The sequence below is a fragment of the Acanthopagrus latus genome, chromosome 12, assembly GCF_904848185.1.
Source record: "Acanthopagrus latus isolate v.2019 chromosome 12, fAcaLat1.1, whole genome shotgun sequence".
Classification (NCBI taxonomy): domain Eukaryota; kingdom Metazoa; phylum Chordata; class Actinopteri; order Spariformes; family Sparidae; genus Acanthopagrus; species Acanthopagrus latus.
In genome coordinates, this window is record NC_051050.1 from 24502974 (window position 1) to 24519316 (window position 16343).

Below are 16343 nucleotides of genomic sequence, written 5' to 3' on the forward strand. Positions count from 1 at the left end.
TGAGGGGTTACAGTTCTTTAATGGCAAAATAAATTAGACTCCTCCATGGTTATGTCTTCTACGTAAGGAATACAGAGCAGCTACAGGGTCTAATGTTAGCTATAATAACAGAAGCACTATAATATGGCAGTTACATCTCTCACAGGCAGAAAGTGCTCATTCATGAATATCATAACAAAGTTCTTCTTCGATGAAGTGGAGATGGACACACGAACACAGTTTGTTTAGACTGAGATGAATCACACTCCCTCAGTCTCTCACCCGTCATGTGATATCAGAAATCACGACTTGATTACTAGCTGCAGCATCCAGCACATCATCAGTCTGGAGCCTGAAGATTTATCTGCTAATTCATAATTAAATCATGTCCTGCAGTGGAGTCGAGGCTCCAGAAGCAAAACAGAACCAAGAATACACTGTTTAAAAACATCCAACTGTACAGAAGAAGTGAACGTGTTGACAGCCTGGTGCACGAAATGGTTTTGGTCTTGAATGTAAATATAACACCGCTGTTAAAACATTCAGTTAATAATGCTGCTGTCTAATAAATGTCACATGTGAGGGTGACGAGTTCAGTTTTACTGAATCTTTTTTTATTTTCCCCAGCTGGGATTTCAGTGTTTTGAAGATGGGAAAGTACTGAAGTTAAATATAATTTAAAAGTGTTTTAATACTGCGTTGTGTCATGAGAGAAATTAAAATTCTAGATGTTTCTACATTTTCATCTTTAGTTTCACAGCTGAATAAAATCCCAGTGACTTCCTTGAAGGCACAAACAAAACCAACCTGTTTAAAAAAGGAAATGTTCAGTCTTTAAGATTTTCCTCCTCCTGTTTGTGCCGGCTGCTAAGAAATCACTTGTAATGTAAGTGAAGGGGGACAAAATCCACAGTCCTGCCAAAACAACTGATTAAATGCACAGTATGCAAGTCAAAACACATAGCGTGGTGACACAGTGTGAAGAGTTACTGTTGTCATCGTTAAACAAACATTAACAACGAAAATCTGACGTGACTCACAGACGACGGAGTGTTTACGATGTTTCGTCTCGTCTGCCGACTTCCTGCCTCGACCTGTGACGCATCATCTTACTGGACGATACAGCGACAGGTGACCACAGGAACAAGTTCATCTGGATTCCATCTAACTAACTAAGTAATTTAGTGTAATCATTTTTTTTTTTTCTGTGCTACAGACCGACTTCACCTCCCTTCACTCGTATTTTGATTATTTACCTGCTGAAAAAGAGACAAAGATCTCTTAACTCTTATTTATTCATATTCTGTTGATCATTTTTGTTCAATAGGACCTTTTGCACCTTTAAATTTAGATTTTTCTCTGTAGTGGCGACACCTAGTGGCTTAATTATGTTTCCACACTTGGACGGTTCAGAAAATATGTTTTTGGTTGAAACACAAATCGTCACAACGTCTCGTTAAAAAATATCCTCAATGTAGTTTAACCTCCTGAGCAAACATCAGCACAGAATGAAGACGGTGGTTTCTGTCCACTTCACTTAGACTGGAAGCACGTTTAGCATGAACAGGAGGAGACGCTGGAGAAAACAAACTGTGTTCTTTCAGACAGAAACAAGAAATAAACTTTTTAGGTTGAGCTCATTGAGAATAAGCAGCGACATTTATAAACATTTCTATTCAGGGTCGACCAATATGGCTTTTGTCAGGGGCGAAACGGGTTATTATAAACCAAGGAGACGGAAAACTGATATTCATTTGCAGTAAAAATGAAAACATTAATGTCAAAATTACAATTTACTCATGTTCTGTTCTTAAGTACAACTTTCAGTTGATTTACTCGATGTGAAACATCACGTGTCCTCTCAGAGATGCACACCGACATAAACTACATATTCACAAAGGCAGATTCACGTTGTGATGAGAAGAGATGAGCTGATTTCAAATAGTCTGTCCTTTTTTTCCTCGTTCTTTAAAAGCTGCAGCTGAGATTTCCTCTGCAATAAATCCTGTTTGAGTCCAGATTCCATTGTTGGTTCCTCGCAGAGCAAAATATGTGAAGAAAAAGACGCAAAATGGCTCAATGAAGTTGTTTGATGAATATTCAAAGAGATACTGAAGTCATCAGTAAAATCCGGTGAAGCAGCGACGACTTTGACATTTGAAATGAGAGAACACAACATCTATAAAAATATCCGTGAAGGGAAACTGGTCGTCATTTCTTCGTTTCTCTGGAGGAATAATCTCAGAGGATGAAACGTTTTTCATCAGGCATGTCAGAGTCTCTCCGGGCCGGCGTTCTGGGAGAGGTGGGCGGGGAAGACAATCGGGTCGGCGACGCCGTTCAGGGGAACTTTGGGGATCTGTGGGAGAGAAGTGTAGAGATACGTTGATGGATTATGATTAAAAGCTACATCTGGATCAGATTGTAGGAGATCAGATCGACGTGTTTCGGTCCAGTCGTCCCTCCTGACGATTCCAGGAGAATATTTAGGTTTACAGATTAAACTGTGATCCCCATGAAGTTTGTGTCTGTTTCAGTTTGAGCTTCATAGATTTAATCAATTTTAAAAAGAATTATGAGAATATTTTCTGGTTTCTTTCTTCCTCTATGACAATAAACTGAATATCTTTAGGTTGTGGACATTACAAGACATCTGAAGACGTCGTCTCGATCAACATTCCCCCCATTTTCTGAAATTTAAGAGCACCAAACACCTGAAATTTTTTGTGTTTACAGATTAAACTGTGAAGTTTGAGCTGCAAGTTCCCATTTCATATTTTTTCAGTTGTTTCTTTAAATGAAATCTGCAGCTACTTCAGTTGTTTAGCAGAAAGCTGCAACTCTGTTTTACTGTGAAGCTCCAGAAATGTTTTGTGGACGACGAGACGTCACCTGACTTTATATCATCATGGAGGAAAAGATGAGGACTGGAGTCTCATATTTTGGGTGAACTGTTCCTTTAACAGTGTGCAGAAACTATACAGCTCTTCATCGAGACGGTTCATCAGAACAAGGCAAGAACAGCCTGCAGCTCATGAAACGTGTTTTCCGAGACAAACTGAAACCACCTGGACAAACAGTCGGGACGTATCCTGAAATCTGAGCTTTAGTTTATTAACTTACTGTGTTTTTAACGACGGCCTTGTTTTACCTGAGCGTCTCCGTTCCAGCAGAAGAAGGACGACTGTAATGATCCATTTTCAGGAGGATATCCTGACTGATCGTTGTCTCCTCTCAGACAAACCGAGCCGTCAGCCACGTGAGCGCCGTGACCGGACGGCTGCAGCGCCCGCTGGTGGACGACCGCCACGTTCGGACAGGACGTTGTGAAGGGAGCGTTTGCGACGTGTGTGGGCCCGTTGGGTCTCACAGGAACAGTGGCAGCGTTCGGTATGTGACCTTCTCTTTTTTCATACATGCAGCTGCCAGATAATCGCTGTGTTTGCGGGTGGAAAGAGTCCACGCTGCCTGGTGTGTGTGAGGAATGTGTCAGTGTGTGGTGGTGAAAACTCGCTGGCAGCTGCTGTTGTTGCCACAGTGAGGAGTTGTGTTGCTGTGAGACAGTTTGGTTTGGAGTATATCGAACTCTCTGGTCCGTCACGTCCTGGACAGACTGACAGCTGCTGTGGAAGTTGTTGGTGTTTTGGACAGACGGATGCCAGGACTGTTGCCTGGCGTCAGGATTGCTGCTGTTTGGCGTCCACAGTCGCGAGGTGTGTCCCTGGTGTGTGTTGTGACACTGTGTGGATGAATGTGTGTGTGGACCACTGTTTTGTCCAACACCGCTGAGAGCATCTCCCAGCTGCATCTGGCCTCTGAATCCAGACCTCGCGTCCGTCATCGGCTGCTTGTTATTTGGAAACACAGTCGCAGGACGCTGTGCTTGAATGGATAAACTGTTCCGGGACACGTGAGTTTGATCTGACGTCTGCACACACTCACCAGCCTCCCTCCTCAGAGCCTCCTCCACGTACGCGAACACGTCATCGGCCAGGATGTGGTTTACATCCTTCGACGCGTCTTCCCTCTCGTTATTCATCCTAACGAGGGTGTTCTCCCAGTTCCTCAGCTCGCTCTCCTCAACTTCAAGACCCTCTATCCCTCCATCGCCGATATCTCCCAAAATCTGCTCCAGCGAGTCGATCAGGACCTGGTCCTCTGTGAAGGACCTGTTCTGTGAGGTCTGGGTCTGGCCCGGCACGCTGAGCAGAGCGTGGCTGTCCAGGAAGGCCTGCTCCAAGGACGACTGGGGCTGTTCCAGATCCATGTCCTCTATCTGGTTGAGGATCTGGAGCTGAGGACTGGGTGTCTGCGGCTGGGTGTAAATGGAGTGGTCCTGCCTGCAGAGGGAACCCAGAAGGGAGGCGGGGTCCAGAACTTTCTCTGTCGAGGGCTCCGTGGTGCCCGGTGCAGCAGAGCCTGGAGGACCAGGCATGGAGAAGGCATCCATCCAGGTCTCGTACAGAACACCTTCACCGGTGGCGAGGTTGAAGGGCAGCTGCCGTCTCCTCTGGTGCAAGTGTTCCTCTCCTTCTTCGTTTCTACAGCGAAATAAGAAAAGGAAACATCGCCGGTTCATCAGAGGACGGACGGACCAGGTTTTAACATCCTCAGTGATCTGAACACTGTTCAGACAGGATGGTACACAAATCAAACTGACAAAAGATATTTAGATCTTAACGTTTTATATTTGAAGAAGGCACCAATGGTTTAGAAGTTGTTGCACACAGCGTTTCACAAAGTTTCTCCCAATTCAACAGTTCACAAAATCACATGTATTTTAACAGAGTCTGCTTACGTGAGGGCTTTCTGACGAGCGATGATGAAGTCCGGTCTCCCTTCTTTATAGACGAGCCTGGCGCTCGCCTGAACCCACAACCAGTGTCCGGTTTTTGTGAGCAGCCTGAAGAACGTGAAGCCGCTGTCTCCGGTCTTTATCACTGAGGACAGAACAGACTGATGTAACAACGACACCCATGACAGGTTAAAAACAAGTGTAACAGTGGAAAGTGTGTGATATCTCACTCTTGAGGTGGTTGTCGGCGCAGTACATCATGTCAGCGGCGTGGATGAACTGATACCCAGAGCCTGTTGTGACCAACTCGATCTCTGTGTATCCTAAAACCAGCTTCCCTCTGAAGAGAAACAAACAGGCGCTTACAGAAGCTGCTGTCATCTCGTGCATCGACACATCGACACCGATCTGCGCTCAAAATTATATTTTTAGAAGTTCCCCAAAACTGCCAACCTGGTGTCGATGCCCAAAGGAGCGAAGTCCATCCTGTGTTTGGTCTGGAAGATGAGCGTCTTCGTCCGGATCTCCATGACTGACGGAGGCTGCACAGGTGTGGCGATGGCAAACAGAGCCAGCTGAGGAGCAGCCGCCGTCCCATCAGCCCCGGCGTTTCCCTGCAGGTGGAGGTACTTCAGACGGCCGTTGAAGTTTAGAGCCTGAGGTTGAAGAGACACAGATGCATTTAAACATGTGGACACACAAAGACCTCTTTATAACCGTTTCTTCTTCCACTCACATCTGGCTTTTGTCTTCACCGTGAATGTGAACAATTACGCAGCCAAATAAGAACAAAAATGTTTGTCAGTGACTGTAAAAAATCTCATTTGAAACAGAAAACAAACACATATCCAACCTCGAGGTACGTGAAGGAAAACTCCTCAATCAGCCCAGATAATAACAAAATATTAATTCATTATCAGGATTTTAACCCTTTAAATACCTGTTTGTTTACATGATATCACTCACAAAAAAACACTACAAAACAAATACTTAGTATATGTTATTTTCATGGTGGTTTTTGACATGGAACTTTTTTTTTGCATGAGGGAAATAACACACATTTGGCCAATCTAATGAAAAGAAGTAAGAAAATTACAAAAAGTCACCCGGAACCAAAGAACAAAAGTCTGATAATGTGTGAAGCGTGATTAAAATGATTTAAAAACATGTAGTTTTAATGGTTCATAATATGTACAACAGCTTCAACAGCGGTCTGTAATATACACAGTGTGTTATAAACATATTATATAAGCTGAAACTGAATATTAAAGAAAGAATATAACAAACACCTGCTAATATTTATGAAATATACATTAATACAGACAAAATGAGAGACAAAAAACAGTTGCATGAAGGTCCTCAGAATAAATCTGTTATTTTCATTTTATCAGTTTTATATATATTTTCAGATTTGATGTCAGATTCAGTTTTTTCACTTTCAGATTTTTGGCCCAGATGTGGTGTGGGGGGGCGTGGCACCATCTGCTGTGGGCGTGGCATTTGCTGAAGGGGGCGTGGTATCTGGATCGAGAGCCTATCAAAGAAGGCTCAGGTCCTTCCTCAACTGTGTTGCCTTCAGGGAATGTGGTTACTTTGAGGGTTATGGCTCGACACTTTCTCCACGCTGTATTCACGTGATGGGCAGTGACAAACTGATGCTCGTGACAAAGTGCCGATAAGGAAGTTGGTTTTAGGCCAGAGTAAAAATACGCCACATTGAGAAGTTTAACGGCCACGTGATAAGAAATGCCGTTTCCCATTTTTAGACAACACTGTGAACGCAGCGCAGTATCAACAGAACTGCGACGCGTCCTCTTCAACAGGACAAAACTTTTCAATCAATCAGTTTTAGTTTGAATACTTTGTTGTTGTTTCTCGACTTTAACTTTCAGTTTCAAATGTTATATGTATAATAACTTTTCAATTTCAGTTCAGTTTTCTTTTTTCTGTTTGTTAGCTTCTGATTCTTAAGAAATGCTTTCTTTACTGTACCAGGAATCCGGATGTGTTGTCCAGGAGGCAGCGAAGGCGACAGCAGAAGCTTCTTTCCAGGAAGGAGGAGTTCTCTGGAGGGATGTACTGCGGCAACAAGCTCACAGAGCTGCTGGAAGTGTTACTGCAGGACTGTCCGCCTGCAGACAGAAGAGAAAGACGGTGTTACTGTTTCATGCACATCCACGTAGGAGTAAAAGTGATAAACCTCTGTGTGTCTGAAGGCCGGTTGGATTCTTACTCTCTGCTCGGCGGTCGTTCTCTCCGTGGTTGAGAGCGAAGTGCAGCTGACACCTGAACATCTCTCTGTCGTCAGTGTGAACCAGCTCAAACACACTCTGGTGGACCACGTCAGACTGATGATGGACAGGAGGAGTTCACATTTACCTGAGTAACAATTCAAGTATCTGAATACTTATTTTTAGAGTTTGGAGTCACAGTTTTACCTGATGGAAGCCCAGAAAGTCGTGGATGGTCGGTGATGTGTAGAAGACCGTCCCATCAGTCCTCACGACCAACACGAATCCATTTAAAGCCTAAAGAAGTGATGAAAATACACAGTAACACACATGCACACTGACGAATACTGTGACACATCCAGTGTTGAGTTGCTGTACCTGGAGAAGGAGTTCTCCCTCTGAGAAACTGACTCCATCCAGCGAGGCCGACTGTCCATTTCTGCCGTTGGTGGAGCCGGGCTGAACCGACCTGTTCTGGAGCGCCACTGCAGAATTAAAAAGCAAAAAAAAAACTCATTCAACAGACAAAAAAAACAGTGTGTGTTTGCTGCTGAAGTGGAGAAAATCTGTGTTGCTGAATTCAGACATTTTAAACCAAAAAACGGTGAGCAAGGTAACATTTTCAGACAGATATCACAATGAAACTTCTTCGGTTGATTACTGACATGAAGACAATTATTTTCCATTACAAGTTCCTGAATATCTGTGTTATGTTTAAATATGCAAATGATGAAAATTAACACAGATCTCTTTTTATCACTCCATAAACCAACAGGGATAAAATAATTATTTTCTCCATGTTTTTATGAATAAAATGTTCTTTAAATCAGTCTGTAAATCAAACATGAATAAAACCATCTGTGAAAACCTTCAGAATATTCAGAGGAATAAAACTGGAAAGTTTAGTGCAGATTTTTGGCTCAAAATTAATTTCAAAAATATGTTTTATACAGTTCCAGACATTTTAGACCAAAAACTGTGAATAAAGTAACATTTTCTTACAGACATCACAGTGAAACGTCTTCCGTTAACTTCTCACATGAAGACAATTATATTTAAATGTGTTACATAATTCTAAATGTAAAAAAAACAAACAAAAATGAACACTTAAATGTGCATTTTGCACATTTTCTTTCCATTATTCGGAAAGAACACATGTTACAGAGGCAAGATATCTCAAATCAAACATATATTTTTAACATTTTTGCCCCCATCGTCCCCGGATCAGAGAGAAGAGAAGCTCGAAACACTGGATCCAAAGTAAACTGGAGTATCCAGCGAGTTTCTCCAACTCGCTGCATGTGTCTCTGCTGCATCCCTGCTAATGTTTCACTGGTTTATTTGTGGAACAGATAAAAGTATCAGTGACTTCCTGCAGGCAGCGTGAACCTCCATGAGCAGGAGGAGCAAGTGAGAGCATGTGCTGTTCTGTGTACACAGCTGCACAGTATTCATGGATTTGTGTAACGTGAAAACATGAAGATTTCACCCAGAATTATCTGCAAACGCTCACGATTAAAGGCGAGATATAACGTATGTGCGGATAGGTGCTGAAAACGGGGATCGTGAGGAAAACGCGGCTCATGATTTTTGTGTTTTGGTGTTAAAAAGAGGAGATTTTTAAGCTCTTGTGTAATCTAATCTGTAATCGCTGGCACTCATTCAGCTAAGCAAAACCTCCTTTTCTTTCCTTACAGTAATGACTCTATGGCACGCTACCCTCCCCCCTCGTACTCCCACCTCCCTCCCTCCTTTTTAAAACAAACCCACTGGATCTGCCTCTCGTCTCCCCCCCACAAACCCAGGAATTTGCCCTGTCATCTCGGTCAAGAGCAGCTTTCCACAAACTCTGCAGACGGCTGCAAGAATCTCGAGTTTGTTATTACAATGCGAACTGTAGCCGACTCAAATTGGCATAACGCATCAACATGTCTACGAGTGTTGAACTCAGTGGGACAGAAAAATGTGCAGCGCCGACCAAAGACTAAACACACCGGACAGTTTTACTGAATCTGAAACCTGGCCTCCCCTCCTTCACTTCACCTCCATCCTGTCCTGCCCCACCTTCCTCTTCCTCTCCTCTCCCTCCACGCCTTCCTCCTCTGATCAGCGCCGTGATGTTTTCAAGGAAGAGGGTTCACACGCAGAGTCAGCGCACCTCCTGAAAGACGTGGGCCAGGAGAGGAGCTGTAACACTTCAGACTGAAGCTGCCCGAAGGCTCCATCAGAGATTTAGTCAGACGGTGTGAATGAATCCAGAAAAGTCGTTAAATCAACAGCTGGATTTCATCCTGGTGGCTTTCAGCAGGATAGAGTTCAACAAGTTCAAATAATCTTCACCACAAACAAAGAGCAAGAAAACAGTCGGCTTATTCAACTACTTAAGTTTTTCCCCACTTTGTTTCTTAGTTTTCATATTTGGACGGGATGTTTAAATCTGAGTAGTTCAAGTCACAGTTCAGGTCTCATGAAGTGGTTGTTTGAGGTACTAAAATACATATATTTGTTTAAGTGAATGCTACAGTTTTAACACTATGTTGCCGTAAAACAGCCTTTTCATTTTGCTACAACACTCCACTTGTGTGTAGGAATACAAATGTTACTATCAGTGAAAGTTATCAGGGTGGAAGTTTAGTGGAGTAAAAGTATATAAAATTATTTCCACCACTGGACACTTAATGTTCATTTTCAGCGTCTTGAAGTTGTCATGAGACTAAATGAAGCAGAGTCTGTCACAATGAGGCCTCAGGATCTCGGACCTGTTTAAGATTCAGCAGAGCAGATTCGTCTGGCAGGAAAATGCAGCTGGAGGCCGAGTTACTGACACGCTGACCTCCGTTCAACCTCGTTCACCCCTCGACATCCACAAACACAGCAAGCAGACATGAACAACCAGCTCTGCAGCCAACCACGGCCCAGAAACACCCTCATCACCACCTCCACAACGGCGTCACGCTTCCTGACCTGTGTTGACACGGGGTCACCATGGTTACCTTCACCCCTAACGACGGCTGCAGCAGCATCACCTGGGACTCGTTCTCAGCTCACCTGTGACGAGTTTGTGCTTCAGTTTCAAACTGGACTGTGTGTCTCTGTGTGTTTACAGGCAACAGAAGCCGTCGCTCTGCAGGAGGACGGAAAACAAAACGGCGTGTTTCATTCTTCTGTTGCATAGAACGCTTTGCTGCAGTTTGTGACGCCTAATAAAAAGTTTGTCTGTCAAATTTCTCATTGTTGCATCTAGTTAACACTCAGATATTAAATCAACATTCACTCATAAAATAACTTAATTTTTGTTTTTTGTGTAAAGTTTCATGAGTTTTTGATGTTCAGGCTTCAAGAAATGTGGTAAAGGAAGGAAGAGGAAGTAGTTTTTTTAATATAGAGATATTATTTATTAAAATATGATATTTACACTTCTTAGTTACATTTTCACCTGTGATTAAAAAAACAGAAGATGGAGGAAAGTCTGATAATCTTTGTCTGATATTAAATACGTTCAAGTTGCCAAAAATGACTGCTAGATTCAAAATGGCCGTCTTCTTATTCGGTTTAGAGACTGTTCTGTTGGTCTGCATGTGATAGATACGCGTACAAAACATCATATATGCAAGTGAAATCCACCTACATTTTAGGAGCTGCTACCCAAAAAACCCATAATTGCATTACATTTCCACCAGTTTTGTTTTGTTTTGTTTAGAAAGAAAGAAATTTAAATCAGTGATGGAGGAAGTCTAATGTCTTTGTTTATTGATCTGTGCAGGTCCTCGTGCTCACAGGACGACGAAGACAACAGAAGTTTTTTCATCTCGCACATCAAACTGCAGCTCAGCCTCGGTGTTGTTCCTCATGTAACAGTAGATTAAACACATCCAGACATAGTTCTGACTATCCGTTAACAAAAGCCATCAAAGATCGCGTGAGGACTGTGTGAAAGTTTTGTTATTTCTGAGGCTTTGTTGCCCTGAACAAACATCCCTCCACAATCGGAGGAAACTGCTGCGGAAGATTAGATGGAGAATTAGAAGAAATTAGGGAGGCCACCGAGAGGTCTTCGCTCCGACAACAATGAACATTTTCATCCTGGAAAAATGGTGATCAACTGGAGTCCAGCAGTGGTCTACCAGCCTGAAGCTGCGGTACAGACATTCATGATCCCCAGAGGACGAAGCCGTTTAACTTGGTGGTGAAATGTCTCGTTAACTATCAAACACACGGCTGTTGAATCTTCTAAATACATTCATGTTTCCCAGAGGATGAATCCTACTGACTTCAGGGATCCACTGACTTTACTTCCAGAGCCACTACAGCTGCAACTTTTAGTCAATTTATCAATTTTTCAAGCAAAAATGTCAAACACCATCTGATTCCAGCCTCTTCCATGTGAGGATCTGCTGCTTTTCTTTGTGTTTTTTGGACTCTTGGTTGGATAAAAGAAGCAGGCTGCTCAGATTTGTCTTGCGTCACGAGCTTTTGATATGAACGGGTGATTTACTGTTGTTACGTAACCTCTTGTTGCCTTGGTGACACTAAACAAGGCAGAGAGGTGCTCGATGACAGTTCGCTGGACGGACATGAAAGTCGTGCGGAGATAACGCGATCACAACATGATGTACGACGTCACGGAGCTGAGCGTGCTGATGTAGATACAGACTTCATCAGATGGAGCAACTTGCAGCAGGTTTAACACTTAAACATCTCTCGAGTCTCTGAACTTGTTTCTAAAAAATTGCTGTGAAGCTGCAGTGAGACTCGGTGGTTCTTTCACAAACACTCTGTGGAGAGCCCTCATGTCGTGCCACCGTGCTTCATCAACAGCAGTGATCAGCCGGCTGATAGCAGAGCCAGAGGGGCACAAAGTGAGGGGCGAGAGGCCTCCTACAACCTCACAACTTCACAGTTCATGGCTTTAAACACTGATATAAACTATATATTACTGGTTTTGAGATCTCACTGGCTACATGATGCATCAGTTACCTGGAGGCTGGTGTGTAAGTGGTTCAGGAGAGAGGAAGAAGAAGAGAGCGGGTCAGTCGTCTACACAGTCACTCATTGGCTATTGTGGGCTTTAGGACGGGCGTATAAGATCATATCAGCTGATGGCGTGAAAAACGTCCACGATCAGCTGTTTGTTTTTGCCATTTTGTCACCATTTAATCATGAACGGCTGTGTTTTGGACTAAATATGCTGCTAAAATTGAGCTAGTGGACATTTGGGAACAAGAGAAGACAGATTTTGTTGCAGTGTGATGGACTACATGCTAGTTCGTTAGCTTGCTTTTTTGTGGATTGTACCTCGCTGATGCTGTTTTATCTTGAAACCATTAATATAAATAACAAGAATCTAAAATTTCTAACAATAAATGGCACAATTATGCACTTAAACTGAAGCGCTTGACTTTCTTCTCAGCTGTGTTTGTCAAATTAAACCAACAATAAAAATGTTTTAGCATCAAAAATACAAGTGCTTATTATACAGAATGCTGTATGTTAGAATGACAAACTGCTGGATTATAACTACGCATTAATCTGATCATTGCTTGAATTCTGCCGCTGATTAAGGAAGTTTAAAGAGGCTCGACTTTAGCGAACTGTTCCTTTAAGCCACAGTTCAACACCTTCAGCAAATAGGACGACGACTCCGACATTTCAGTGGCACATTTTGACACCTGGACAATGTTCTGATGGTGGAGCCGACCAACTGCCACCTTTACCTGTGTGTGTGTGTGTGTGTGTGTGTGTGTGTCATCAGCGTCAGAATAAAGACGTACTGTTCCAGTCGACCCGTCTCATGTTCCCTCGGCATCGACTCCGCCTCCTCTCAGCACACTCTCCTGTTTCCCTCCCAGCACGGCTCCCATTCATTATTCCCAGTATCATGTTCCGACTCTGACACCTCCAACACTCAGAGCTCGGCCCGTCTGGAGCAGAATATTACACTCTTCCCCACACATTCGCCCTCGTCACTTTAAATATTTCACACCTTTTCCATGTAAGTGTTACTCTCAGTACCACAGAGCCATGAGGCCACTGACCGTGGAAGTGACTCTTGACCTTGAGGTATCCCACGCTGAGCCGGAGGACGGACAGTTTGTCCAGACGACCTCGGACCTCCTCGGAGAACGGTAGCAGGCCGGTCAGACGGTCCAGTTCCACGTTCAGGCGGTCCCGGTGGCGTTTGGACGGATTGGTCTTCACAGGTGGAGGCTTCAAGCTTTAAAACAACACACGAGACAAAAGGATGAGTTCAGCGTCGGCTCTGCTTGACGACCTACAACACATGAAAGTGGAATTTCCATTTTGATTTAAAGAGGGAGGTAGATTTTTCATATCCAGTCAGAGGGGTGTGGACGTGGGAGACTCGTGTGTCTTACTGACACACTGAATCTTCCTGTTCATGACAGCAACACGTCTGTTGTAAATTCCAGTGACTTTCTAAGAGACGTCAGTTTCTGACCAAATAAACTCTGAACCACATCAAACAAAGATTCCACTTCCTGGTTTTGAGAGAAAGCAGAGGCTGAGAGAGCGATTCATACTTTTATTATTACGAGGCTGAAAAACACACAGAGAGAAACGTTTTTTAGATTAGATCAGCACCGAGAGAAGAAGAAGAACTCCGGTCCTGTTTCAAAGTAAACCCACAGAGAGATGGTGGAAAATACACCGTTACGAAAATGTAAACTCAGTCATCGTCTGGTGGAAAGTCAGGTGAAGTCTGGAAGTCCACAGAACATTTCTGGAGCTTCACAGCAAAACAGAGTTGCAGCAGCTGGAGACTTGATTTAAAATAGAAAGACTACCAAAAGTCAAGGAAAAGAAAAGAAGGTTCCAAGCACACTGTTTGAGGCAACAATGGTGGCAGGGTCCGCCACACATAAAGAGTTTGTTTATTTAGTTTGTTTAGGCAGAAGAACTTTACAGGTATGCTAGCAGCTCTGTGAACGCAACTATATTTATAACGATGAAGCTAAAGCTGCTGCAGAAAAGTTAATCTGGCAGCTCTTTAAAAACATTATTCTGGACTTTTTGATCATTTTGAATGTAAATAACATTACATTCAAATTTCAGAATTAAGTCGTAACACAGGCTGTTCATGTACAGAGAATTCATGAGAATTAAATTAAAGACGTGCATCTAAAAATAAAAACGTGTGTTGTTTTTGTGGTTTATATGCAAAATACTTATTGTTAAATTATGAAAAACTACCAAACAAAGCAGTGAAACAGCTAAATTACCTCGAATACAGAGTTACATCGTAGTTGTGAGACGGCCCGCGCTGTGATTACTACAAATTACCACAACATAAGTCGTCTCTGCAGGTCGGGACATGCAGCAGCTCTGTGTGTCACCCCTCCGTGAACAAACACAGAGATCTGAGACAAGAGACGGAGGGAAGAGGACAGAGAACAAAGCTGGCACGAACGAAGAGATGAAACTGTTAAACAGAGAGAGAGAGAGAGAGAGAAAAAAAACTTTCAACTGGGAGGAAAACTAACAGAGAGGCGATGAAGCAACGAGAAATGTGCACTCAAGAATCAGCCTCCTGTCAGCCGCTGATGTGTCATCTGGTAACAGTCACCTGCGGTTGTGACAAACACAGCCGAGGACGATATTTGGGAAACAATGGCAGCACGTCGCCTGAGGGAGTAAATAAATGAAGGCAGTGGATCCGAAACAAATCACAGGATTTCCACTCAGCCCGTCAAAAAGCAGGTTAACAGATTCTCCAGCTCATCCTGCAGGATTCAACAGGTGGAGAGCAACAGAAGCTGGTCTGTCATCATAATCACATTATTGATTTAACACACATATCTTATCTGAGTGACTTATCAATATATGTACACGACCTCGATTACACCGCCTGCAGTGTTTACATGCAATTTAGTGAGCGAGTCCATTTAATTCATTGTTCTGGTTGCGCAGTTTCATTTGTTGTATAATTTATTTATTTTAGACATTCTGATATTTAAAAAGTGTTAAAAGTGTGCCGCTCGCTGTAAGGGTGTGCTTGCTGTAATATGCTGTTATGAGTATGAGTATCTATCTAGTATATAGTGTTTTTTTGTGTCCAATTCCAAATAAAATATATTTAACAATGCACCAAGATATTGTGTCGAGACATTAGAGTATGAATAATACTTTAGTATATGTCTTTAAGTTTAAGATACTTAATGCACTTGCGCATCAAAATTACAGTTAAACATATATTATGCAGATATATTTACATGTATATATTTTAGGGGCATCACACTCAGGTACAACAAATCTTTGTTTGGCTTCACTTAAAGGGAAACTTCACCACACATCACTCACATTAAGGTGTGTTTGCAGGTCTGAGTCCTCCATCAAGCTGTTCTGTGGCTCCAGAGGAAGCTGCAGGTAAACTGATAAACTGTCTAAAGCGATGTTGCATTATGGGTAATGTAGGCCCCTCCGGTCTACCATTATGGACACATTTTTTCATACCATACATTCTTCTTCTTCCATGTGTGTTTCATGGCACCAATCAGACAGGATCGATTAATCATTTGTCTTTTGTTCAGTCTCATGGGGGTCCACCTGAGGAGGGGGGCGTGGCTTCAGCTCTCTACTTGCTGCAGGTAAACTCCCCCGCCCTGCTCTCCGGACACCTTTCATACACCATCACACAGCCCGTACTGAGTGACTGAATGTTAAAACTACTGATCGTATTAAATGATAATCATTACACGGGTGTTTCTCAGGTGGTGGTGAGCAGCTCTGACCCCGCCCCCGGCGCGCTGAGCCCGGGCCTGCTGGGTCACTACAGTGCGGTGTCTGTTTCATACCCTGCGGTGACACAAACAGAAACACACACGCTGAAAATACAAGACAACAAATTACATTTTCTGGACGGGCCTCTTCCTCCTCTTCACCGCGTACACTCCACCATTGCCCGTCATGGCGGCGGTGACGTTTCAGCCAACTGCCCGTTTCCTTTCACTTCAACCGGAGCAAGAAAACAAACTGATCGAGCTCGCAGAAAAAGTTAGAGATTTCTTTTCTTTCTTTTTTCTTTTTTTTTTTCTCCAGACACACCCAGAATGTTTCTCCTCCTGTAAAACCTTGAACAAAAATAAAATAAAATAAAAACTCCAAATGTTCTGACGCTTTAACTCCGCTCGGTCCGAACCGGGACAGAATAAGTCCACATTGTGTGAGGAGTCGCGGGGTTCTGCTGCCTGTCGGTCAGAGTCAAATCAGAGAGTCGTGAACTTCTCAAGAGCAGCACAGTCCTCGACCTCCGTCTGAGAGCTGCTGCTGCCTCAGCCAATCAGGTGCGCTGTAAGACCCCCTCAGCTCTGTGTCGCTGTCCG

General features: G+C 43.3%; 1 protein-coding gene across 2 annotated transcripts; it reads right to left on the reverse strand.

The window, feature by feature from the left end:
- Positions 1-16286, reverse strand: LOC119030015 (aryl hydrocarbon receptor-like). 2 transcript variants are annotated; one of them, XM_037117309.1, is made up of 11 exons: positions 15871-16283; positions 13041-13219; positions 7384-7490; positions 7213-7302; positions 7008-7122; positions 6767-6906; positions 5228-5430; positions 5005-5114; positions 4778-4919; positions 3131-4520; positions 1-2338 (listed from the first exon to the last, which is right to left on the reverse strand). In XM_037117309.1, the coding sequence occupies exons 1-11, from the start codon at positions 15927-15929 to the stop codon at positions 2252-2254; spliced, it is 2622 nt and encodes an 873-aa protein (XP_036973204.1). In that variant the 5' UTR covers positions 15930-16283; the 3' UTR covers positions 1-2251. The 2 variants fall into 2 exon arrangements, with proteins under 2 accessions (XP_036973204.1, XP_036973205.1); XM_037117310.1 differs by having other exon boundaries at positions 2243-2338; positions 3103-4520; positions 15871-16286.
- Between the last annotated feature and the right edge of the window lie 57 nt (positions 16287-16343).